This window comes from Gobio gobio (genome assembly GCF_949357685.1).
Source record: "Gobio gobio genome assembly, chromosome: 11".
Classification (NCBI taxonomy): domain Eukaryota; kingdom Metazoa; phylum Chordata; class Actinopteri; order Cypriniformes; family Gobionidae; genus Gobio; species Gobio gobio.
This window is the reverse complement of record NC_137104.1, coordinates 20,995,651-21,022,069: the sequence shown is the minus strand read 5'-3', so window position 1 is coordinate 21,022,069 and position 26,419 is coordinate 20,995,651. Positions and strand designations below refer to the sequence as shown.

Here is a 26,419-nt window from a genome sequence, read left to right as displayed (position 1 = left end):
CAAGATTTATGTCAAGATATGGAAAAATATTCTACAACACATGCCTAAACAATATATATATTCATGTATTAGTAGTAATAGTTGTTCTCAATAAAAACGTGTTCTTTTTTAAGTGTAAACATAGATATGTATACACACACACACACACATATATATATACACACATATAATATATATATATATATATATATATATATATATATATATATATATATATATATATATATATATATATCGTTCCCTTTTAGAAAACTCTTAATGACACGATGTTGGTGAAATGAAGTCAAACCACAGATCTTCCATTAAAACAAAAGATTTTTATTTAACTTTTTCTCTGTATACTTTTTATTATAATAAGACACTTCTCTGCTTGTACATTGCTCCCTTGAACTTAAAAATGGCAACAACTGTGTGTGGGAATGTAAGTTGGGGCAGACAAACTCAGATGCATACCAATATACATACATGTGTGTATATCAAGGTTCCAATAATAAGCCATAGATGCTAGGACAGCAGCAACAACTTCAGGTACCTTGGTATAGTTAGAAGTATAATACAATCTCTGAGTATTTCAAGGAATACACATTTCTATTCATATTTATTCAAATATTGGTACATATAATGTGACCACATCAATGGATTAAGTTTAAGAGGGATGATAAACAGCACTGAAAGCCTATGAGAACGGCTTCCAAAAGAATAGACCGACCAAGCTGTATCGGAGGATTACACCATGCTTGGTAAAACGTCTGCAAGTAAAGTAAAATAAACCCATTTTAGTTATTTTCCTTAGTAGACAGGAAAAAAAAAATATATATATATATATATTTATATATATATAGTGATTTAACTTTTTTTCACTGCACTTCATTTGGATTAACATATACACACACTTGAATGTATATAATGAAAATATCCTAGATAAAATAAACATCCTAATAGTGTCAGAAAAAGTGGGCAATTGGGACACATGTTCGCCTTTCACAAAGTGTTCTATCCTCAACAAAAAAAAAAGTACATTACATGTAGAGATCAGATATAAATTCACACATACTTTGTAAATGCCCTACTCACACATACATTTCATTCAAAAGCCCTACATATTATTTCAAAGCTATTCATTAGACCAAGGCATTCCCAGAAAACAAACAAACCCCAACTTACACCATTAGGATACAGATGCTGGTCAAAATGAGGAGGGAACAATGCTTTGATCCGTTTCTTTTTAGACGTCAAGCATTTGTGGTTTCTTGTTAACCTGGGCTCAGGCTCCCTGGATGGGTAGGTTTTGTTTGACGTCAGGCATATTGCACATTGAACCAATGTCTTGTTTTTTTGTAACACTACTCAAAAAAGGGCCACAGACTCCTTGGCATTGACTTGTCTCTCAATGAGATGACTGGTATATTGAAGATCAGTCCGAGGATGTGAGCAAGACATTTGCTCATGTTCTGATACATGTTTTGAGGGACTTTGGGAATACACACAGGAGGAAGAGCTTGTTTAAGTTTCTTTTCTTTAAAAAAAAAAAAAATGGGGGAGGGGAAAAAAACCTGAGGGAATTTACAATGCAGAGGGTGGTCAAAGAGCGATTCTGTAAACGCCCAAGAACTGGTAAGTGAATATAACAATAGCACAATACTTTTCATGTTCAATAACTTGGAACTGCAGTATGACACCTAGTCAAATAAGATGCCCAATATACAGCTAATCATTTGGAGAAAAAAAAAAAACAATAAACAATCTTTAATCTAAAGGAGTTTTGGAGTTTACTGGCTTAATATAAGTGAAAGACAAAAGAAAATCTGTAACTTATGTTCTCAGAAATGAGGATCTGACACTAAGGCTAAGAGTCATTTGATTTGCTCATAACAGAAACGGCCTTAAAACAATGTGATCCATGAAGAGAAACTTTTGAAGGACCTTCATTTAAGATCACTGTCCAACAATATAAACATGTATAATGTGCACTAATAGACTACAATTCCATGCCGAGGCCAAAACCACTAATGAAACTATTTGAAAACCCAAAGCAATGAGCAGAGAAGACCTATAACTTTAACATAAGGAAAAATACACCATGTAGTTCTGAAAAAGTGGGCATGACAGTGATGTTCCAAAAAAAGGGAAAAAAATTTTAATACTTAGTGGGGCAAGCACAGAAGTATGCAAGATTGAACGAAAAATGAAGGGGATTCTATTTAAAAATACATTTTAATGACCTGCTTTGCAGAAGAAAAAGATATATCCTCAACTTTAAAGAGAGGTTGAAATGGAAAATTAACATTCAAAACACAATAAGGGGAAAAAAACAAAACAAATCTATGATACATTTGTTCTCATTAAAAGAGCAACTTCCAAAATCCAACATGTGATGTGAATACACAAGTACATAATATCAACCTTAGCCTTCCATATATAATTCAAGCCACAGTTCTTACATAAATATATGAAACGTGCCCAGCATTCATAAACTAAGCACATTTTTATCAGGTTGATGTAATATTGTGCTTGTATATGCAAACATAAATGGGTCATGTGGTTGAATGCATTTTCAGTCAGGAAATACTTCCATTAAAATGGGGTGTATTAAGTAAAATCTCAAGAGTAGTTTAGGATCTGTGGGAGTGTGAACGGACACAGAGTGTGAATTTCCAATTAAGGGACAAAAAGCTATAAACCAAAAGATCTAGAAAGTGTACATGGTCTTGGTAACTAATCCTTTACAATAATAAAGTGTTAACATGTTAAGGGGGAAGAGGTTTTACAGAAAAGAGTGGCCAAAGAGAGGGGGATGCATTTGAAACATTTCCAAAAAAAAACACACAAAAAAACAAAGCATCACTTCCTGTTCTTAGGAGAGGGCCAGTTTCCACGCCTCTCACCACGATTGCCCCCGCCAGCACCAGCTCCACCCACTGCCCCACCAGCGCCAGGCGGACCCCTGGGGCCTCTTCCTCCTCCTCCTCCTCCTCCTCCTCCACCACCACCACCACCACCGGCATTCACCCTTCTGTTCTGCCTCTCCATTCCAGGGCGCTGACTGGAGAAGCTTCTCTTGCTGGTGGCCAATTCTTTAGCCGTCATCTCTCTCTCACCACCACCACCACCACCACCGCCGCCGCCTCCTCCTCCTCCTCCACCACCACCACCACCACCACCACCTCTTCCTGATGGATGGTGATGGTGGTGGTGATGATGATGATGCGAAGAATAAGATTTACCTCCACCCTCTCTTTCTCGAAACTCTGTGAAATCACTGCTTTCTGAGGCGGTTTCCCATTCCTCATTGGCTTGGTCAGAGTTCTGGTTAGAGACGTCAGGAGATTTGGCACCCCCAGCTGGGTTATGGTTGTGATGGTGCTGAGGGTGTGACTGGGAGTTGCCCTGGTAGTGATGGTGGTGGTGACTATTGAAATTTTGATTTCCACCCCCAAGGTTGCTGCTATTATTATTATTGTTAGATGTTGCGGACACACTGTGGTTTGCATTTGCAACAGCTGGGGCAGAGGCATTGGGAGTGCTGTTGGTTTCTTGCAGTGAATTTTGCAATGGCGAAGCAGCGTGATGCTGTTGTCCAGCTATGACTTCAATTCCACTGCTTCCATTTATACGGGCTGCATTCTCTCGCTCCTGCTTAAGTCTGCGGAATCTGGGAGGCTTGTCCTGCTGATGCTGGGATCGTCCATGGCGCCTACGACGAGGGGGCCGCTCAAATCCCCTGTTAGGGAAACTTCGTCCATCAGGGGTAGACAGAGGAAGAGTCTGGGTAGGAGCACCAGTGGAATTTGGAGGAACATTGCTTGAGGGCAGAGGGGCTCCAACACTTCCATTCTCAGTGGACCCCTGTTGGATAGCTATAGGCACAGAGGGATTAGGAGCGGAGGGATTTGCATTTTGACTCTGAGATTGATTCAGGTCTGCAGCTTTCTTCTTGTCACCATTCATTCCACGGCCTGAATCTTTAGGAGGGGATGGATGTGAGGACGTCTGTTGCTTTCGTACAGTTGCAGATTTTGCAGACCAGCCATGAGAAGCAGAGCCAGGTCCAGATCTATGTCCACCAGACACTCCAGCAGTGCCTCCACTTCTATGGAGACCCCCTCCAGCACCACCTCCACCTCTGCCACGTCTTGATGGCACTCCTCTTGGAGTGAACACTCTTGTCTGGGAGTTTCTGTTTGGAGCTGAAGAAGATGAAGGGCCTGTAGTAGGGTTCTCTCCTCCGGTCTTGGTGTTCAGCTTGCGGTCTTCCTTGTCAGAGGGAGCAAGGTCACTACCAGCACTCTCGCTGCCTGTTTCAGATCCCCGTTGTCTCCTCCTCTTTGGCACCTCTTCATATTCAGAGCCTTCACTTCGAGTCTCACTTCGGTTCCTAGCACGTCCTGGATTTGGCTGAGAACCCCCATGTCCATGCCTACCACTGCCAGATGATGCCTCTCGCTTGTATTCTTGATTAGAAGGTGCATGGTGGTAGCCACTGTTTGCTGCTGACCTATAGTCCTTGCTGCTCCTGCCACCTGCTTTCCCACGACTGCCTCCACCTGCACTGCCAGTGTAAGTGCCCCTGTAGCCTCTGCCTCGGCCAAAGAATTCTCCTCGGCCACGGTTGGATCGGCTACCTCTGGATGAGGATGCATGGTAAGTTGTGCCTCCTCTTTCAGAAGAAAGCTCTCGTTCCCTCCTGGACTGAGGAGCTGAATAGCCAGAATTCTGGATGGAGCCTTCTCCGTTTTTGGATCCTTTCCCTGTACCCCCAGTGTTGCCTCGCTCCTTTCCACCAGTTCTGGGTTTATTTGATGACACTGCATCATCTTTCCCACTGGGTGCTGAGGAGGCTTGAGCCCCAGATGCTGGTTCTTGTTTGGTTGTGGTCTGGCTAGCATCTAGTTCTTTATCCTTACCAGAGCCTCCAGTGGTCTTTTCTCCTCCTCCTTCACCACCCTCTCTTTTCATCTCTTTAAGCACTGGTCTCTTAATAGGACCTGCCCGCTTGACCGTGATGCCATCTGATTGAATAAAGCATTTGTTCTCAGTCCCTTGATTTGCGTGTTCTTCAGTATTTCCACTCATTCCAGAGCCTGCTTTTCTGTTATGGGTGGAGCCCCCACTCATGCTACTGCTACCAGGCCTCGGGCCCCAGTGCGTCTCAGTTTTGTGCTCCCGACTGCGAGGATTGGCTTTAGGGTGATGCTGCTGCACAGAATGCTGTGGGGGCTGATTATGCACATTTCCCATCTTCTCTTGTTTCCTTCCTGAAGCATGAGTGGATCCAGTGTCATGCTCATGCTGTGGTGTGACTTGATTATGTAAGGACTGTTTTCCACTGCCATCTTCTCTAGCTGAGGAAGATGATGACGACGATGAACAGGAAGAGGAGAGGGACGGCTGATGGAGTGGAGGTGAAGGGTCACTCTTTTTTGGCTCCCCCCCTTTTTCTCGCTCCCTGCCATTCTCTTGCTTATGAGGATGAAGAGTGAAATGAGGAGGGTGAGTGGGAGGACCATGGTGTTGGAGATGTGAATTGGCCTCCAAGGTCGAGTGATCAGAACGGCCATTACGGTCATAATGGGGATGAGGAGTCCCCCAGATTTGGTTCTGTTGACTACTCTCCTGGAAACCATGCAGTGTCCCTCCACTGCTGGCCCTTTGCTGCAGGTGGGGACCCATTCTAGATCCACTGTCAGGGTAGCTACTGTAACCTCCTCGCCCACCCATGAAGGGCTGATGATGGGTATGGTGGCTAGCACCCTGACCCCCAACTTGAATCCCCAGAGGTGGCGGGGTTTGGTTGGATGAGCTAGACGGAGAGCTGGGAGCCACACCAGGAGGCTGAATGGGAGCTGTACCTCCCTCTCGCATACGCACTGGAGGAGTGTCACTTCTAGAAACATTCAGAAAAGAAAAACATTTTGTGCTTATAAAATAAGTAAAGAAAAGTCTTAAAACATACTATAAAGATACAGTTTACAAATATATTCAACATTAAAATTCAGGAATAAAGAATTTTAAGTCAAGCTGGTTAGTTTAATGCAATTACTTTATTTATTTTTTTATATTATAAAAATGTTTGAAATAGCTTTGTTACCTTTGACCTTTGCCAGCCTCCTCTTCCTCGACAGCTTTCTGCCGTAAGGGGGAGGTTAAACCTCGACCCTCAGTACCCCCTTGAAAAACATCTGGTCCCCAAGCCAGTTTGGGATCCATGGGAGGTGTGCCACGATGAGGATGAGGGGGTCCACTATGCTGCTGTCTATCAAACGGATCTGACCCAGAGCCACCTGAATCAGAACGTTCTCGACTTATTAACCCTGAAACACAAAAGCCCCTATCATCTCTGGACAAAGAGACATCTGTATAATATTTGAAAATTTATATAGGTTTTTTACTAACCAGAAGGATGCATGCTGGGAGGGTAGTAGTCCATGGGTGGGGGACGTCCCTGCATCATTCGGGGGTCCATGTAGGGCATCATCATCCAGCGGGGATCAAAGTTCATAGGCAGAGGTGGAGGGCGTCCCATTGAGCCAGGGGGGTAAATGGTTGGCTGTTTAGGCCCAGACTGTGGTGTGGTACCTGGAGAGGGGCACTGCTGATTCTGAGGCTGGGACTGGAGCTGATTTTGGGCAACCTGGTTATGTTGCTGCTGCTGCTGCTGCTGCTGCTGCCACTGCTGCTGCTGTTTGAGAAGTTGTTCCTGCCCACAAATTATATGTCACTTTTTTACTGAACATTTTTATGTTTGTCAAGCTGTAAATCTCAGTCCGTGAGTATAAAGAAACTTTTTTTTTATCCTTGGGTACTATGAACTATGAAAATAGGGAGTGATATCTGATGGAGATTAAAACAGGTCAAGCAGTTTCTGGCAAGTGTTTAATAATGCATTAACTGAAACACTGAAACAACTGTGAGAGTCATTGCCATTATAAACATTGCATATAATGGATATGACTTTTTCCATATTTAGAGAAAACATGCAGGACAAAACAAACCTGTTGTTGCCTCTGAAAACGAGGAGGAAGCGATTTTTGATACTTGGAAAAGCCCTGCCCAGGTGGACCACTTCCCTGCCGTCCTGTTCCACCAACACTTTCAACCAACTTCACAGAGTCATCTCCACCTCTCGTGCCACGGATGTGTGGCGCGCCCACCACATGTTCCTCCTTGGCATCACCAGGCACTGGGACATCCAGGGATTGTGGATGCTGGGTGGTTTGAGGCAGCAGAGCCGGCTGGGACTCTGAATGAAGAAGAAATCATAAACGCACACTGAAATGGTTGGCTCATCTTCTATTACAAACACTCATCAAGAAAAGACCACCACATGAAACTGACTATTTATTGAAAACTAACCAGTGTTGGAGTCATGGCTGCTGTTGCTGCCAGCCCTCTGTCTGTTATTAATATTCAGCCCCAATGTTGAACCGCTTCCCTGAGCGGATGATAGAGGAGGTTCTTCAGTGTCCATACATGGTGACGGTGGCTGACTGACATTAGGAGACGAGGCAGGCGCAGACAAGGAAGGACTAGGACTGTTAGATGGAGCGTCACTGGGGCTGCTGGGTTTCATAGTCTGTTGCTGCTGCTGTTTTTCATCAAGTCTTTTGAGCTTCTCTGCACAGGCAGCACGGCGCTCCTCTTGCATCCTCCGTTCCTCCTCTTCACGCCGACGACGGGCCCGCTCTACTGCAGCAGAGATCTCTGTTGACGACTGCTTCCTTCGTTGCCGCCATGTCTCATCCTCATCCTCACCCTGTTGCTGGGGGTGCAGGGCGTTGGAGGGAGGAGGGGTTGACCCACCAGGCATCGCCCCAGCCTGCACCTGTGCCTGGGTACCGCTGGGCTTCTGGGGGGCCAAGATGGGGCCGGAGATGGGCGACTGGTTAGAAGGCCGGTCCTGTTGACAATAGGTGGGTTAGTAATTAAAGTTACGAATGTAACCACCATTGTCATTAACACCAACATGCTTTTGTTAGTGCTTGATGTCGCTTCCGTCCTATTTTTCGGACTCTTTCCCCATGTACCTGTTGGCAGTAGGAGTGGGGCCCTTGTCCAAGAAGTGGACCTAGTGGGGGGGAGGGCTGCTCCCTTTGGCCACCTAGTCCAGGCCTACGCCCCTGCATAGGGGTACATGCATCAATCAGCGAGTCATCCAGGAAACACCACAAGTATGTTCCTGTCCTCACAGTGACTGCACATTATTTGGCATATGCCAATGGTACAACTGAAGGCTTGCACCTGTATGGGGATATGAGTTTTGTACCTGATAAGATCCTGCATTTGCTTGGCTGCTCCAGCTGCTTCCAGGCTCATCAGCCCAGCCAGGCTTGCTCGAGGGGGATACGGAGCCATCTTCAGCACTGGAAGGAGGGGTGCGGCGCGAATCCCCTCCACTGTCAGATGCTCGGGTGCGTGAAACAAGTGCAGGTCCATCTTGGGATCTCTGCTGCTCCCTTGACTCCCTGTTACAGCAGAATATAAAGTATGCAAAAAGAACTTCAGTGAATGAAAAGAACAGTTAAACTAAACAACCAGTAAGAAAACATTTCGATAATGTTTACCGTGTTCCATTTTTGTTTTCAGTCCGTTCTTCATCCCCATCATCCTCTCCTTCATCATCGCTGAACTTCAACTTTGCGGAGTAATCAATTTCCTCCTGTGCTCCTGAGAACAAAGCAAATCATCAAGAAAAGGTTATTACACTGTAGTATATGTTGTACATTTAAAACAATACTGAAAAGGCAAATTGCTGTTTAACTTTATATTTTTGTTCCCAAATATTCTGTAACTGTCATTCATAAAAAAAATTTTTTAAAACACTGTCTCCTTGTATGCAAGTTACCCGTTTCATAATAAAGTTACCCAATTATGTATTATATAAATGTATTAAGTCAAAATAATTTTCTGTTACATTCAATCTCATACAGTATTAGCTGTTATGGCCTACTACACAGATGAACTGAAAGCTTTCCTCTTACCAGCCCAGCCCTCATCTCCATCATGGTCCAGCTCATCCAGCTCCTTCAGGTCATCCTGTTTGAGGATGGATGGGCGTTTTACCACTTCACCGCGGGGGCCTCCAGGTGGCCGCCCATCAGGCCCTACTCCACCCTGGGAACGAGAAAACCTGGCAAGAAGTAAGAAGAAGGTTAAGTAAGTCAACTAGAAGAATGGAAATAAATATTAGTAGTATTTCTACTCAGATTAGAGCAAATAAACTTACCTAGGGGCCTCATTTGGGTTTGGGTACCTGTAAGGTCCCTGTGGACCATAGGGCGGTGGAAAGGGCAGGTATGGTGGATACATCTAGAGATAAAGATGCAGACAGAGCAAAGTCTAAGAATGCACTAAACATATAAATCGTTCACAATTTTAGACACTTTGCCATTCTCTTGAGATGAGCCTAGATGAAAATGGTCAAACTTACGAAGGGAGGCATGATCCCTCTGTAAGCCTGGAACTGCGGGCCAATAGGTGGCTGGGGGAGGGAAAGTGCGGGGTTGCTGGTTGAGGAAGTTCTAGGCGGCCCATGAGAGGATGCATTTTGCTGTGAGATGGGAGGGGCCCCAGCAGCACCCTCCATCACCATGTTTCCCCCAGCACCGCCCTCCGCAACTGCCTCCCCAGCCAGGGTGGGTGCCAATGCCCGGCCCCCACCATCCCGCCAACTCGTTACGTCTAATACAGAAAGAAATTAATTGTTTATTGAGAGTCTTCTGAAGATAACAGATATAATATGAATACCACATGCTCCAAGACAAATCACCACAACAGTAACTGAAAAGAGGACGGGGCACTCATGCTTACTCTGGGGGCGGAGGCTTGGTCCTGGCCCATACCACTGATCTGCAGTGGCCTGTTCTTTGCCAGCTCTGTCCTGGTCTCCAGCCGCCTGCAGGGTGGGAAATTCCTCGCGAGAGAATGGCGACTGTTGGCTTGATCCCTTTCCACCTGTGAAGAGAGCAATGTTTTAAACAAAGATTACATTTTACAGCAAGGGTCCACTGACATTTTGGCCTTCAACAATTATAACTTTACATTTCTTAAAATTCCTTACATTAATTTATATTATATTAATATTAATTATTATATACAAAATTATTATATACAGTGGCTTCTCCTAATGCAGCAACTTCCATTTTTTTTGGATGGAAAAACAGTGCTTTATTTGCAATATGCTATATTCCATTTTTGTGCACAAGTTAAATTCGCAACTTTGGATGGAAACATAGCTAGTGTTAATATGTTTTTAGTTATTAATTGTAATTTGTGTAATTCAACCAATGTTCGATATCAATTTTGACATCACCCTAATTTATATATCCTCATTGTTAACCTCATAATCTCATCGATTTTGTGATAAACTGCTTAATTTTTATTTTTTTTTAAAGGGGTGGTAAACCACGATTTCACTATTCTAACTTTAGCTAACGTGTAATGTTGCTGCTTGAGCATAAACAACATCTGCAAAGTTACAACGTTCAAAGTTTAAAGCAAAGGGAGATATTTGCTTTTAAAGAAATCAGTTTCTAAGGACTACAGCAAACGGCCGCTAGGGACTACTACACATTCACCCAGGTTTTGCTGACATCACCAGGCCCAATATTTACATAAACCCCTCCTCCGGGGAATATGAAATAAGGGGGGGTGAGGCCATTTTGTATCGCGGCGCTGTTGTGGTATAGTAGGCTGGAGTGTTGTTGCCGCGATGCCAAGGAAACGCTGTTATTTTCATCCGGATTGCAGGTCTGGGGTACTTGCTCTGTTCAGCCTTCATAGGGACGGGGGTGCGTTGCAGAGCGTTTAAAATAAAACATGTTATATGCACGTGTGTTTGAGTCAGCGGGGAATCAGGCACGCGCAGGGCTCATTTACTTTCCACGGAGGAGAACATCCACCGTCTTCGCGATTTCAATGCCAGATTTGCACAACGTCAGCTGCGTGAAAAAAACACTGCCGGTGCGTGGATGCATGACGCGCGCGCTGCACATTTCACGGAGGACAACACAAACTTCCACAAACTTCGCGAGTTCAATACAGGATATGCACAACGGCTTGTCCTGAAAGCTGGATTTACAAACAGAAGCTGTTCACGGGCCACAACCTGTAAGTCTGATTTATTTTTCATCGATGTGTTTTCCTGTAATAGGTTGTAGCAAGGACGTAAACAGATGACAACGCTGTTCTGCAAACCAGTCTGTTAAATGCTCATTCATACTTAACGTTATCCGACGAATACCTATCGTTACAAACACTAACGTTAAAATCTCAACAGCGAACCTGGCATTAGTGTAAATGATTCTTTGATTAGAGCTTTTATGTATTGTTTATCTACAGGCATGCTAAACATGGTTCTGTGTGTGATTTGGCTAACTTACTAGTTTAAGCCAGTGCTTAGTGTTTGTTTTGGGTTAGTTCTTGCGACAGATATTTGGCTATAATCGTTCTAAAAATACAAAAGTTAAAGTGCCATTCAGTAGCGATCATTATAGATCCGCAGTCTTTACTCTCGAGGACTGAACAGGTTCTGCTCGATCATCTTCACTCAAATGTTCTGGGTCTGATTCGGGCTCAGATTGGTATGGTTTTATTGACGCCGTTGTTTCTAACACTGACCAAAGCACAGCCTCCGATAAAGGTAAGGGGCGTGACGTTTCCGACATACGTGCACTAGGCGTTTAGCGAATCACAACACACTGGGCCAGCTAACCAATCAGAGCCCATCGCGTATTTTTGAGGGACTGGCTTCATACAACCCGGAAAGCATCAGACCGTTTTACAAGGAGGGACAGAGCAGTGTAGAATAAAGGTCAAATATATGACAAATAAGGCAATTTTTTTTTTAAACGAAGCATGAACACATGTTACAGTGCACCCCACAAACACAGTCAAGCCTTCAAAAGAATGTGTTTTACCACCCCTTTAAAGAGGAAAACAAAAACCTTAATTTCAAACAAGATAATTAAAACAATATTTTAAAAGTTTCAATATAGGTAATTGTTAAGCTCATAATTTTTGTAGCATTTTTTAAACACTGTACTCAATGTACTCCATGTTGTTATCTACATGCATGTTCCTGGCACTGTATCTTACCATCTCCTTGTACTCCATGTGTAACACTGGCCGGAGCCCAGGACCTTGGTCCTACGGCTGGAGCTTGAGTCGGGGCCTAAGAGATATACAAAAGTGTCAAGAACTAAACAACGTCCCAGAGTAACAAACACAAAAAACACATTTATGCCAAAAAAAGTGTATTGATTTAAAGATGTGGTGTCTTGTCAAACAACAACTAAAGCTGTAACATACAGACTTAATAACTCAAACTTTAGATGATGAATAACATGCATAATATTGGTGATGGCACCTCTTGAGCTGGAGGTGTTCTCGGCGCGCTCGGCACAGACGTCTGTGAGACCACAGGCTGCTGCAACTCCGGCTGCACTGTTGACAATACATCGGTACTACAGGAAAGATCAGAACCAAAACAACAGCCATTAGATGGCAGGCATGGACATGTACCCAATCAGACTGTATTTACAAAAAGCATAGGGTGGAAGGTCTCTAAAGATAATAATGTTTTAACAGTCCAATCAAAACCTGACATGATGTGATTTCTCTCTACAAATCTGATTTATCTAATCTAGATTTAACAATCTAGGTGGTCCATAGTGAAAATAATGTACCATTTGAGCACATTGTCAGTTAATTGTTGCATTGTTGAGCACTTTTTCAAAGTACAGACTGTTATATTGATGGCGATGGATCTGCTAGGGGTTTTATTGTTATTCTGTATTGAATTACACAAACAACATCATGAGGCAACTTAGCTCCTTCAAAAAGGTGAACATCCCTCACCTCTTTGGGTCTGCTTGTTCCTGCTTGCTTGCCCATCCTGTGCCGTCTTTGGGAACGAGCGTGACGTTGGGGTCGTTACCTTTGTTTTCTGCCTTCAAACTAGGCAAGTTGGCAGGGGGGGGCATGCGCCGAGCAGAGGCAACTTTACCAAGAGACTGTAAGCCATGACGAGGGGCAACTGAAAGTAGAAGTAGAACAGGAGGAGGTAAATAAACAAGCACAGAAACCCAACACTATCTTGATGGACACAGCCTGACTGAGCGGGAGAGACTGCTGCATGTGCAAGAACATCAAATTCCTTCATCCATTATGGCTAAGTAATGCTTGGCTGCCCAGTGAAAGGAGCAAACCTATTTTATAAGGATTTGTTTCAAGTGATTGACTCGAAATTGACTTGGGCCACACAAAAAAAATTCCCACTCTAACACTCACGACAGACTTGGCCCCATGCAAAATGGGTTGAACAATGCACAGAGCAGTCAATGGTGGTTTCAGAAGATGAAAAACATATCTGTCCCAATTTATTTTTGTGAAAACAGGGACAGCTGCTTAGAGTTGGTAGTTCGGCTACTGAATAAAACATAAGCAGGAAAAACGATGATCACAAGAAGAACTCTGTTTAGGTCTAAACTCAACAGTTCAACAAGCTGCCCTGGACAATGATGACACAACTGGAAACTGTTTAAATAGTTCTAGGGAGATGCAGAGTGGGATTTAAGAAACTTAGAAATCAATGAACCCCACTTTGTTTCAGCAAGGCCAGGCAGATTATGATCTTAGATTGCACACTTTAAAGGACTGTATTGTCTTAATATGCAACAGCTGTATTGCACTGTTGTGGCAAAGACAGAGGAGCTCCATCAGTCTTATCACCTCCTGCTTACACATGAAATGTCCTACAGTGGAAACTTATGATGCTGCAAACATGGACGGAAATCACAGAATCCAGTCATAAAAATGGCATTTACAGTATAACATGGACTGTCACAGAATTTGGATGAATAAATCAAAACTAGATATTATGGCTTCATGATCTGAGTGTCTCTGTGTGAATAAGCAATGCAGTTTCATCTACCACATACTCAAGCGCGTGTGATGTTCATGGTGTTTTCAGAATACGAGGACAATCCACATGAACTTCATCTCCAGAGCTGCTCTTTGAGTCTTAAGCATTTCACCATCTCTTTTGATGAGAATGAATCGTCATATCATATACACACAGAAACTCAAAGGTCTGTGTGGGTCCATTTTTATTTAATGTTGACCTCAGTTAAACCAAAGACACCAGATATAGAAAGATGGTTCACTTCTATTACTTATGAATGGGAGACACTGCAATGCACAATATGGTGGAATATGTCCCGCCTTCTAAGTATAAGAGCCAATCACTGATTGGTAAAGTCATTGCGTCGTCACTGCAGCTGCCGTGAGAAGCTCTGGTTCCCATAGAAACCAGAGACTCGCGCTTAGGATGCATCTGCTGGTCAAAATGCTTTTTAAAATGCTATTTGTGAATAAGAAACAACATTTATAGAACAGTTCATGTCAGATTTTGTTGCTGATTTGAAATATGTTATTTAGATGCGAGTTCGATAAGCAGTTTTTGAGATTTGAGGATATCCCCATTCAAATAGATAGGACTTGGTCTTGGATGCCCAAAATTGCTGACTGGAGGCGTTGCAAATATGGCGGCCGAATGAACAGACTTACTTTGAAAAAGGACTTTGGTTAAACACCAGATCCTCCATTTACAAACAGATTAATTAGTTTAACCTCTTAACAAGCGCCCCATTTTTTAGGAATTCTTTGAAAACGATATACCCAAATGAAAATGTCTGCAGCTCTTAAACCCTATGGTCTATATTCATAAACCTGGTCTTATTTTAAACTAGACACTTGAAATATTGCTACCCAAGAGTCATAATAACTCAAAGTAATATGGGAACAGAGTAATATACATGTAAATATACATGTAAGTGACTCACGTTTTTTGTTTTCACTTAGGGAAAAAAATATTATAATTTAATGTTAAGAGCCTGAAAATAACTTAAATATAAAACTGAATGTCTAATCATGTCATGATTCAAATATGAGGATGATTCTCTCAGTAATGTAGCTTCTGTGAGCTTTTATGTCAAGAAAAGTCTAGGCGTCATTTCAAAAAGGCCATTTATTTCAGAACATTTGCTATTGTAAAGAGTAGTTTTTCATTCAAATAAATCTGCAATAAACTGCAATATACTACTAATTATAATGGATAAACAGTTACTGAAAAACTAAAGCAACTATTTACAGAGATTACAAAGTGTAAAAAACTCATTTAGCTGATGGGAAGCGTCAGTGAGAGACAGCGCGCTCCACTGCAGTTGCGCCATGGAGAACGCGCAGCCAACGCACAAACAGTATTCACCAAAGCCTACTTACGCAAACTGCGCAAGATAATGCCTTTTGATTGGTTACTAAGTCCATCAATCAAACCTTTGTTGGAAAGGCATTGGCTGGGCACCGAGTGCCTTTATCCAACGAAAACCATGGGCACAATGATTGACAGCTCACCAAGCCTGTAAGGCACTTCCTCTATATGATGCATCCCAGAAGAGTCTCTGATTGAAGGAGAGAGACGAGGGTTGAACCATTGCACGTGGGAGAAGCTATTCTAGCAGGGGGAGTTTGCCAGACACGGAATAGAATCGATATTTCATTGAAAATGGACATGATTGATCACGCTAACTCAAAACTCTCTTGCAAACAACGGAGGATTTTTAGTTTTTTCCCTATTTTTTCGTTGTTTTGGATTAAAAAGTGGGATGCATTTTGAAGAATGGACTCTTACACAGAGATGTATGCGGGTGTTTATTGGATTCGTCCGATCTGATCTGAACGACAGGAGATGAAAGATGAGTAACGCTGATATTATGCTAATGTTTACATGGACGGTCCTTTAGCATTTCATTTAACCCTTTCCTCTCTGGTGTATTTATTGCAAAAACAAGTTCAGAACATGATTCTTGAGTGTTTTAGCTTTCAAATGATGCATAGTTTGTGATAGTTGATTGAATATTTTGTATAAAACAAAAGTAAATAAAAGTACACACCCCCCCACTTCCGTCAACCCCCCCGTCCACGAACCGGTGCGGGTTAAGAAGTTAAACAGCAAAGCTTTTACTCAATGCAAACTCACCAACAGGCTTCTGTGCTTCAAGGCTCTTTCCTTTGTAGGTATCAAACAGGTTGAGAGACGCATACTTGGTTTTGCCATCCTTCCCCTTTGCCGTTTGCCCAGAGCGCTCTGACATTGCGCTGTACGCTCATTGAGTATGGTGAGTCCTGAGACTGAAAGAGAAAGAGCAAAAGAGAGAGTGAAAAGGGAGAGCATAATGCTGAGGTGAGGGGTGTTCTCTTTCAAGCGTTACTGTGTTTTCAGGATCAAAATGAACCCCGAACTGAATAGCCAAGTCTAGGTAGGACAGACATCTCTGTAACAGGCTAATATTAGAACCCCTTTATATGGTGCGCTCTTTACTTGCTTTCTGTGTAATTCAGTCACAATTTGAAGAAAAGTTTTTGGTTTTCGTGAGACTTTGTGACTTCCTACTTTCATAGTGTTAGCTTTCCTACACCTATAAACTTTCAGTTTTACAAATCACCACATTCAAAATAAAAGCCACAAAACAAGGTGGATGACATTAAAGAATGGCTTTTTATAGATTTCTTTTTATTATTATTTAAATTGAACAATTTATTAAAAGTTTAAATTATACTTAAATATATAAATACATACAAAACACAATTTACTTAACAAATTCACAGTAAAACCTAAGCCAACTAACCCAACTACAATAGGCCTAAATTAACACTAAATAACAGTTACACTACAGTACTAATAACAGCAAAGTAGTCAGTATTCTTGGTATGCTACAAACCAGCTTCAAGGTTCAGCTTTATTTTGCAGAAATATGACCATATTCTCTGGCTAAATATTTTAGAACACATCGCCATATTGTTTCCATGGCAACTCGTCATGCTTCTCACATGCCGCAGCTGCAGCAATAGCGCTGTATGACAGATGTATCGGGTTTATTTCGTTTTTTCTTTTTTATTCAAAATATTCACAAACTTGCTAACTATGTCATGAACTATCTGATATTCTGATTTTCAAATATGTGTAAGTGAATGTGTGTAAGGTGATCTATAATGCGTGATGGGCGGCGCCATGTTAGTTTGCACCTCAGAGAATCTGATCTGTCAGATTTACAACACGTAACGTAACTTATCCACGTCTCACGAAATACATGAAAGTAAGTGACCGCTGAATTGGGAGAAGAATGGAGTAAACTACATACTTACTATATAATGTGTATCTGATATGAATAAAACACATAGTCAAACTATAATGGTCTGAAATGATTGTAATTGCCGCTTCCATAGACATCATTGTGTATTTTTTGCTAGAACTTATGAGCATTTAAACGTCTGAAACGTAAAATAAACATTATGTGGTTGAAAACACTGAACAGTTGTGATATTTGACGATTGCTGAGTCTCATTTGCTGTCTCTGGGCCAGCCAAAGCGCGAAAGCACGATATTGGCACCGGGTTTCGGTACCCAAACCTAAATGTTATGTGCTTTGAAACATGAGGTAGTTTAACGCCGTCTCTCGGGACGGGACGCTTTTGTTTGCTCCCTGGCCCTGCAGTGTTTTGAAAGGGTGGGATCTTATGCTTTCAAAGCTAGCCTGCTATTGCTAGCCTCTCCAAAAATTGCCTACCCTACCTTTAAATGCTCTTCAAGTCTAGTGGTTTCTGATTGGATGTCAATGTTTTTATGATTCATCAGATGGAAAAATCATGTCATATCAGTATTGCTGTGGCGTGACTGTGACCTAGGGCTGTACGATTAATCGACATTGACATTCAGAACCTCTAACCAACGTATTTTTCCCATGTCGGTTATTTCGGGTTTCACGTGACTCCGCCCCGTCAGTCACATCAAGTGCAGTCTGCAGGCACACAGAGAGATGCAAGAGCAGTTATCTGTGTTTATAGTAGGGGTGGGAATCACAGGTCAACACACGATACGATAATATCACGATATTTTGCCCACGATAACGATATATCACGATACCATTGATTCTGTGACAGACGATATATTGGAAGAAAATCACCCACGATATATCACGATATCATTTTGTAAATGGAAAAAAAGCATCAAAAAAGTCATATTATCATGTATTTAATTTATTAAAACTTCATCTTTTTTGAAATAGCATTAAAGTACAGTAAGTGCATATAAAGCTATCAAACAGCCATGAGAGAACAGTTTCTGTGACTAAATGATTTATAATAAAGAAAGGTCACATCACTAACTTATTCATAGCAGCAACATTTCATATTTAGAAATTGCAAAATGCACACATTACTAAAAATGTACAAAAACACCCAGTATAAAACCTTATATAATAAAATATGGTCACATTTGAGTACCAAGCGGTACAATAATAAACTTGTCTTTTAAACATGTACACTGTCAGAGTCCTGCACGGGTGAAAAACATCCTACTGTGTCGGATACGTATCCTAGTAAGAGATATATATATATATATATATATATATATATATATATATATATATGCATATATGCGCATGTATATATATGCGCATGTATATTGTAGATGTGTTCCTAAAACATATATGCATATTTTTAGGAACAGATCTACAAAAATATGCCTGTATTTCAAGTTGATAAAATAATTTCAAATCCATATCAGTTTATTTGTGGCCGCGCGGCACGCGCGCTCTCCAGGGAGAATCACAACCGCGCGAGCGATCTGCCTGCACTGCAGTCGTCAAGATGGATCCCGAGGAGTTGAAGAAAAGATAGCCGCGAATGTTAAACTTCATCGCTGAGGAAGCACGCAGATAACTGTGGTAACAAACCAAGCACAAGCAGTTCTATCAAAAAAGGTAGCTTTGCCATACAAATGTCATCCAGCGTAGGCTGATTCACTGATGGCGCACGAGGTGGAAATGGATGTTGGTTGTGTTGCCATTGTATTTTATTTTTCCGAGACAGTTCTTGCCGATTACATAGTCTTTAGTGAGCTTTTTTTGTATCGTCACTACAAAATCCAAAATGGACCCAAACTTTTGATTTAAAAGACGCGGGTGCATTTGTGATTTTTTTTTGTCGGCCAGCCATTGCGCTCGTATTTCTTCTTCACTGTTCCGTTCATCTGATCATCTGCAATCTGGGAAGCGCCACGCCGCCACCACAGGAAGTCTGGGGGTACTGCCACTCCGGTAAGCCAAAGTGTAGACATTCATTTAAATATTCAGTTTTTAAAAATATCGATACTTGGAGCCAGAGTATCGATAACGTCTCGCGGCCGGAAATATCGCGATAAATCGGCATATCGATTTTTTGTCCCACCCCTAGTTTATAGATGCCCAGAATCACTATAGTAACTGCATGTTTTACACAGTTTATATACAGGTCAGTTAATCGCCATTCTTATAGCCTATACGTGCTGCCACCGACACACACACACACACGGCGCTCGCAAGCCCCGAAGCCTGATCGCTTTCACTTTCGTGCTCATAAAGTTTGTCAAGTAAATGCGTTTAAAGGCTTGCCAGTTTCAACATTTAAAGCGATTGTGCTCTATTCAAAAACAACAATACGTATCCGTTCAGTGCTCATGAGCTTTTTTCTGTGACAGAGAGCCCTGTCGCGCTTCTGACAATGCGCGCCCTGAAGGCAGACCTCTTTCACCTGCGTCCTCACAAAGCTTTGTCATTTGTATGTGTTTTAAGCCCTGCCAGTTTGAACATTAATTCGAGTTTAGACCATCAGATGTGTATTATGTTGAACTAATGCCTGATATATTGTGACAAACGATCACTCAGACAGAGAGCAGCGCAGAAACGCAGTGTCAACGCTGTCCTGTGACTAAAGTAAAGTCACTAAAGTAGCTTAGAAACTCAACCGTTATAGCATATTTTAATACCTTTGAAGTAAGTACAAACCACAGCTTCATAGAGACGGTATGAGTAATTCACACACAATCACTCTCTCATTAATGCATTCAAATAAATGTAATGTAGGCCAGCTATGTCTGTATCTGTTTCTGATGTACAACAAACAGAAATCTGCCCCATAGACAATAACTGCTGAAAGTGAACCGTTTCCTTCAAGTGTTTTAAAATCACTAAGAAATGCACTTTTCTCATTAGAAAAAAAAAATCCACCTTTAATAGTAGAAAATATTTACAGTACAAACCTAATCAGGAACTTAATCAAAAACCTTACGAGGGCAAAAAAAAAAAAACAGGCAAAAAGCAAAATATTCGTTCAGTAATCGTAATCGAGGTAAAATGTTCAATTAATCGAGGTTTTTATTTTTGGTCAAATCGTTACAGCCCTACTGTGACCTTTTCTATTCTCAAAGAAACTCTCTATTAAATTGCTCTTGGTGTGAACTAGGGGTGTAACAATATTCAAACCAAACTGAAAAAATGCAATACAACACCCACAGTACGTACTGCGGTACTCTCATGATGTACCGAACGCCCCCTGCCCATTGTTGAGGTTGCCTTCACTTTACCTTATGTCACAAAACTTGACATTTGATTAAATAGTAATTAGGGGTGTAACAATAGGCCTACACATATCCGTTCCGCAAATGTTCTGTACGTGTCTTATGTATACACAACGAATACAGCACTGAAGCCTATAAGCACCATTAACTAGGGATGCTTCGATCGATCGGCAGATAATCATATTTTATGACTCGATCGGTACTCACTAAACTTGGCCAATCTCACAAACCGATTGCAATTTGATGACGTCAGTGCGTGAGGACGTACATGACGCGTGGGGTAGGTAGTAGCAAATATTCAAACGACAGCTTTGAAGGCCGAAGTGGAAAAGGGTTCCATGTGAACTAAGTATCGATATACAGTAGTTTGATACGAACGCATCTGAAGCGGAGTACGCAGAATGAGCTGATGCAGGGAAAGCGCATGATACAATTCATCCTAAACATGACATGCTTTATATTAAGGGCTTTAAAATAACTGGTAAGATAGTTAACACACATAGTTTAAAGCAGCTTGCCCTGTCAGATGCTCTGAGAGATAGCGTTAGGCTACTTGTGCTGACAGACAAGATAGCCTAACGTACTTGCGGAGCGTTTGAGATGTGGTGCTTTCCTCAGTGCATATAACTTACATTTCACAGGTATATTCTCCATCTTTAAATGTTAGAAAGTCATGCAAATATGTCCATTTTGCTGTCAAGAGACAATGAGCCTTCTGCATGTGAATCTCTGCTAAAATTCAGGCTTCCGCGAATGAGCGCCACCGCAAGACATATTAAAATGTTCACTGTATAATGAATAATTTGCGATTATTTAGTACCCTGTTAAAACAATAGTTACATTACATTATTACCATAAAAATGTAACAAAAATATAATAACGGCAACATCTATAGTGTTTTTTATCTGAAAAAAGGTTAACCGTGATCAGAGAGCTTACAAATCAGTGAAGCATTGGAATTGGGATCGGTATACCATGACAAGAAATCGGTACTTGGTATCGGCTGCAAAAATCCTGATTGGAGAATCCCTATCATTAACCACCAATAATCGCAACAAGCTCCACGTTGTGTTACCTTGAATAAGAAGAAAAAAAGTGTCATCTTTCAAATGCTGTCCTTTTCATCACGAAATTCGAACAAACAAACAAAAAATCAATTTTGACGCTCTTTAACGTGGCACGACAGATCACTGTATAGGTGCCTAAGTTCAAGCAGCAAATACAAAGAAATATCTCACAGCATGTAACCTATTTATGCAAGACAAGATGGACATTTGCACATGTCAATCCAATAAGCAACATGTAGTTCGAGTCTCAGGTCCAGCAGGAATTGTCGGTGGGGGGAGTGAATAACCAGCACCCTCCTCCACCCTCAATACCACGACTAAGGTGAGACCCTTGAGCAAGGCACCGAACCCCCAACTGCCGCAGCAATATGGCTGCCCACTGCTCCGGGTGTGTATTCACGGTGTGTGTGTGCACTTGGATGGGTCACCATACTTGGCCACACATCACTTCACTTAATGCTGCTCCATCTGAAAGCACTGCGAGTTTGAGTCACTTATAACGTACAAAGCAACCCACGTCAAACATATTTCCAAACACAAGAAGCATTTAGTCATGTTTAATCAAAGCGTTTCAATGTTCTGTGTATTCAGCTCACCAATAGTATGATGTTCATAGGGATTTCCTGGAATGATGTGCACTATTTAGGGATGCACCGAATGTTCGGCAGCCGAAAATAACGCGCACGCCTCGTCTGCGCCGAGTATAGGCTTTTAAGTATCCGAGAAAGACGCAGAAATGGCCGTTTGCAGACACTGTTCTGCTGAATTGTATAAGCACCCTCAAATGCAAGCAAGAGCACCCTCAGTTGATACTGTAATAATATATTGGCAAATGCTCCGGTTCATATTTGTGTCTGTAGAATGTGAAATGTATCAATTTACAATGTGTTTCTGCAGCAGTGATATAGTTGTTGATCTCTTGCACGCAATGGCCAATGTGTTTTAAGTTAGTCAGACTCCACTCACTGCTCAAACCGCCAGAGTTTTTATTCAGTGCTGAGTTCTCTCAAAACCGCTCATGAACAAACAAACAAAATTTGATTATGATACCTGTAGGCATAATAGGCCACAGATAAGATGGCCAAATAAAAAAAAAAATATTTCACTTTTTTTGTTTCAATTAATTTTAAGTTATATTGTGCTTCGTTTGTATGTCTGCTGGAATGCTAAACATTTTCAGTGTTAAATAATTTTAAATTGTAGTTTTGTAATTTATTTTAAAAGCAAGACAAAATAGTAAAAAAAAAAATGTATGCAATGGTGAAAAAATTGGCAAAATAAAGGGGAATGAAATAGAAAAAGCGCATTCGGTCAAGTGCTTTATTATTATTCGGCTTGAGCCAAGAATTTTCATTTCGGTGCATCCTAGCGCTATTGTACTTCTGCAGCCCTTTTTGAGTACCTTGCACGAGAGCACCCTCTGACTTGCAGATGGAGCAGCATTCACTACTGATCACAGCCGTGCTTCACTGAGAAGATGCGCATTAAATCGCCAAATTGCGTGCCATTTATCGTACAGCCCTACATTCTATCAGTATTCAATACTAACAGTAACCAAAACTAGCTCTCTCATCTATACTATGTTTCATTCACTACAGAAAGACTTGAGACAACTGCTTGCCAAGTCTGATTTCAATAAAAGCTATTAATGACTTTAGCACATATTTTAAATGCTGGGAAAAGACAGTTGTGACTGGTTGCCATGGTGATGCATTTTAAATGTTGTTCCTCTGTTGCATCCATAGCAACACCATGCCTGTCTTACTGGAAGCCAGAACATCCACTCAACTACATTCATAAAATCTCAAAATTATTTTAAAATAGACAAGTCATGAATTGCAGCTGAAACAGATAAATCTAGATGTTTTTGTTCCATATGTTATTACTCATAATAAGAGTCTTGTGTCAAACACAGAACAATGTTTGCAGGTAAAAACCACACAAATAACCTAATTAACAAAAATACATTGACATAAATAACGTAAGTAAAAGGCTTGCTGCGATAGTCAGTGTTACCGGTGTTCAGCCGTAACACCGGTTACATCACTTGCCCACCATGGCACCGCACCCCAAACTGCCGTTTTGATTTTTTGATAGTAGTAAAAATCATTTAGTTCAATTAAAAACTAAACATGTCTGCCCAATGCAGCATGAGCCGACCAAAAGGGTCTCTGCACAGGTCAACAGCAGGATTCCATTTATTTTTTGACTGTGAAAAAATAGTGGAGCCACCTTGTATACAAACAAATTAGTGGAAAAAAAAGCAATGTGTACACGCAGTTGGAAAAAACATGGCGTGGGTACAGGACGTGCATACTATACTAATGAAGAAATTAAAGTGCACTGTTCACATACCCTAGTGCAGAGGTTTCAAAACTGGGGATTGAGGACCCCAGAGGACCACAAGGGAGTGCTAGGGTGTCCGTGGAAAAGTTTAGAGAAAAGCAGTGTAAAAAATACAAAAAAATAAACGAATATTTAAAAATAATAAACTAATTAAACATTTTATTAAAATTATACATTGATTCAAATAATTTTTTAATTTAATTAAAAAAGTAAAGAAAAATACAAAATTCAAATGTAACATTTATAAAAGTATAAATGAAAATAAAGACATTTTGCTTTAAATAATACATTTAATAGTACAGTACTAGAGAGAATAGAACGCAACGTAACATTACTGACACGGTTATGATATGAATTTTCCCACAGTATAAATTGGATCTTTTGCGTATAAATATATAACTGCCTTTTAAAATTTTAGGATGGGGGTCCCTCACATGAGGATGAATATATTTGGGGGTCCGGAGCATTTGGAAGATTGAAAAACCCCTGCTCTAATGTACACGTGAAACCAAAGCTCTGTCCCATTTACAGAGTTTATTCTACAGTGTGACATTCAACATGATATATAATGATTAAGAGCCCACAATACAATCATTTAATATCCCTTAAAAAAAACTACCATAACAAACACAGGTTTCCCCAAAATAAAAGTTGCTAGAATATTTGGCATTAGCCACCACTCTCAATATCATCATAAATTATTCATATAATGTTTGGGTAAATCCATATGCATTTTGTAGGACTTTACAATAGTGGTGGTAATTTTTGCAACTAAAACAGCATCTTAATAACTGTACAAAAAGAAAATGCCTCACCAACATGAATTTTAAAGAGCACAATCCATTAGTAAAAAGCACAGTTCTGCTTCTCCATTTAAAACATTTATATCAGCGCACTGTACTTCACAACAGATGCAGATTAGGAATAGCAGTGATGGCCATTTGGCAAAACCTGTAAAATAATCTCTACGCAACATGAAGCAATGCTGGCGAACAGGAGCTGCGTAGATTATTTTACACGCTTTGCCAACAGGTCGTGAGGGCACAGAGCAGCTCTCCACAAAAACACTTATGTTGTTCATCTAACTATACGAAAAGTCCGGTATCTGATATAAAAAGCGGTGGCCGGAGTATTATAAATCCGGTGAATTGTCAGTTTTGACTGGTTAACTCGCTGCTTGTAACCGCGGCCTCCATGTTTCGTGCTGGGAGGAGGGGGCAGACATATACATTTCATAATATACATAACTTGATGATTATATATCACTTCAGACATGTGCATTAATCTAGACATGGGTTAGATAGATAGGAAAAAGCGACAAACACACAATAGGTAAATAAACTATCCGTATAATTGATGCTGCGGGTTTGACTAAAGGATTTGATGGCGAGAACAAAACAAAATGGCGGCGGTAAAGTGAGGCCAGAGCTACAAGCACATTAGCATTGGGTATTTGTGACGATTTAACAACATAGGCTTCGCCTGGAACCCGAGTTCTACGGTTTTAAATTGCGACTTAATATGTTTAACCAAACAGGTCAACCGGATCCTTGTTTCTTAACCAAAACAATGCACTTCTCTGACATGCAGTCTCAGTCAATGCACGTCTTCAACCTAGACGTACTAACAGATACTCCAACTCAACGTGAAAATAAAACTTTCTAAAACTAAATGAAAACCTCACAACCACATCATTTTAAAAACGATATATGTGGTACATCTCCAACAGGATGTGTGACACACACAAGCTATGCTGATAGCATGCTAACGTTAGCCAACACCGACCGATGAAAAGCAGGACAGCTGGACCACAACACTACGACCACAAACACCGCTATTATAAAACCTATTTAATGCACTCGATTGGTCATTAGACACCGCTACTAACCTGGTCTTGTCCCGACTTGTCTCGAGGTTGTATCGTGGAGTTATTAGCAATAATCGTGTACTAGCTAACGTTAGCACAAGCTCTTAGAAAAGCTCAAAACAGGATTATGAGTTGAAGAGATCTGATGGGGATTGCTGAGGACGAATGTGTGCAGTGAGGCTTACTTGTACTCCTTTTTCTTTATTCCACAAAAAAAGGAAAAAGGAAAAATAAAATAATATTGCGGGGGGTCGATCCGTCACTATTAGAGCCGTCAACGGCTTCTGAGGATGGTAGCGCAGAGAGGGGCGGATGCGCGCATAGTGGGCGGGGTTAAATTAACATAATACGTTCTGAACAGGCCTTTTGGCCAATCAGATCATATATGTTAAACTACAATTTACATTTATGCAAAGCACGCCTCTCTCTTTCTCTTTCTCTCTCTCTCTCTCTCTCTCTCTCTCTCTCTCTCTCTCTCTCTCTCTCTCTCTCTCTCTCTCTCTCTCTCTCTCTCTCTCTCTCTCTCTCTCTCTCTCTCTCTCTCAATGATAGAAGTCCGCTATGAATGACCTGTGAGGAACGCTTGCACGGACAGGTGTAACTTGATATCTTCTTAGTCAGTACAATTATTTTTATTATATGATTCACTTTGCTCTACACTGGAAGCAAAACCTTGCTGTTCTTATA

The 26,419-nt window shown here is 41.2% G+C and overlaps 1 protein-coding gene across 3 annotated transcripts; it reads right to left on the bottom strand.

Moving 5' to 3' along the window:
* Positions 1 to 297: 297 nt before the first annotated feature.
* On the bottom strand, positions 298 to 26,015 carry prrc2a (proline-rich coiled-coil 2A). Of its 3 annotated transcripts, none has more exons than XM_079829969.1 (17): positions 25,918 to 26,015; positions 16,037 to 16,188; positions 12,856 to 13,033; positions 12,365 to 12,461; positions 12,094 to 12,169; positions 9,808 to 9,951; positions 9,428 to 9,678; positions 9,224 to 9,306; positions 8,979 to 9,127; positions 8,562 to 8,664; positions 8,264 to 8,462; positions 8,025 to 8,117; positions 7,354 to 7,897; positions 6,993 to 7,240; positions 6,394 to 6,697; positions 6,089 to 6,311; positions 298 to 5,884 (listed from the first exon to the last, which is right to left on the bottom strand). In XM_079829969.1, the coding sequence occupies exons 2-17, from the start codon at positions 16,149 to 16,151 to the stop codon at positions 2,842 to 2,844; spliced, it is 5,850 nt and encodes a 1,949-aa protein (XP_079686095.1). In that variant the 5' UTR covers positions 16,152 to 16,188; positions 25,918 to 26,015; the 3' UTR covers positions 298 to 2,841. The 3 variants fall into 3 exon arrangements, with proteins under 3 accessions (XP_079686095.1, XP_079686096.1, XP_079686097.1); XM_079829970.1 differs by lacking the exon at positions 25,918 to 26,015 and adding an exon at positions 25,754 to 25,917; XM_079829971.1 differs by lacking the exon at positions 8,025 to 8,117.
* Between the last annotated feature and the right edge of the window lie 404 nt (positions 26,016 to 26,419).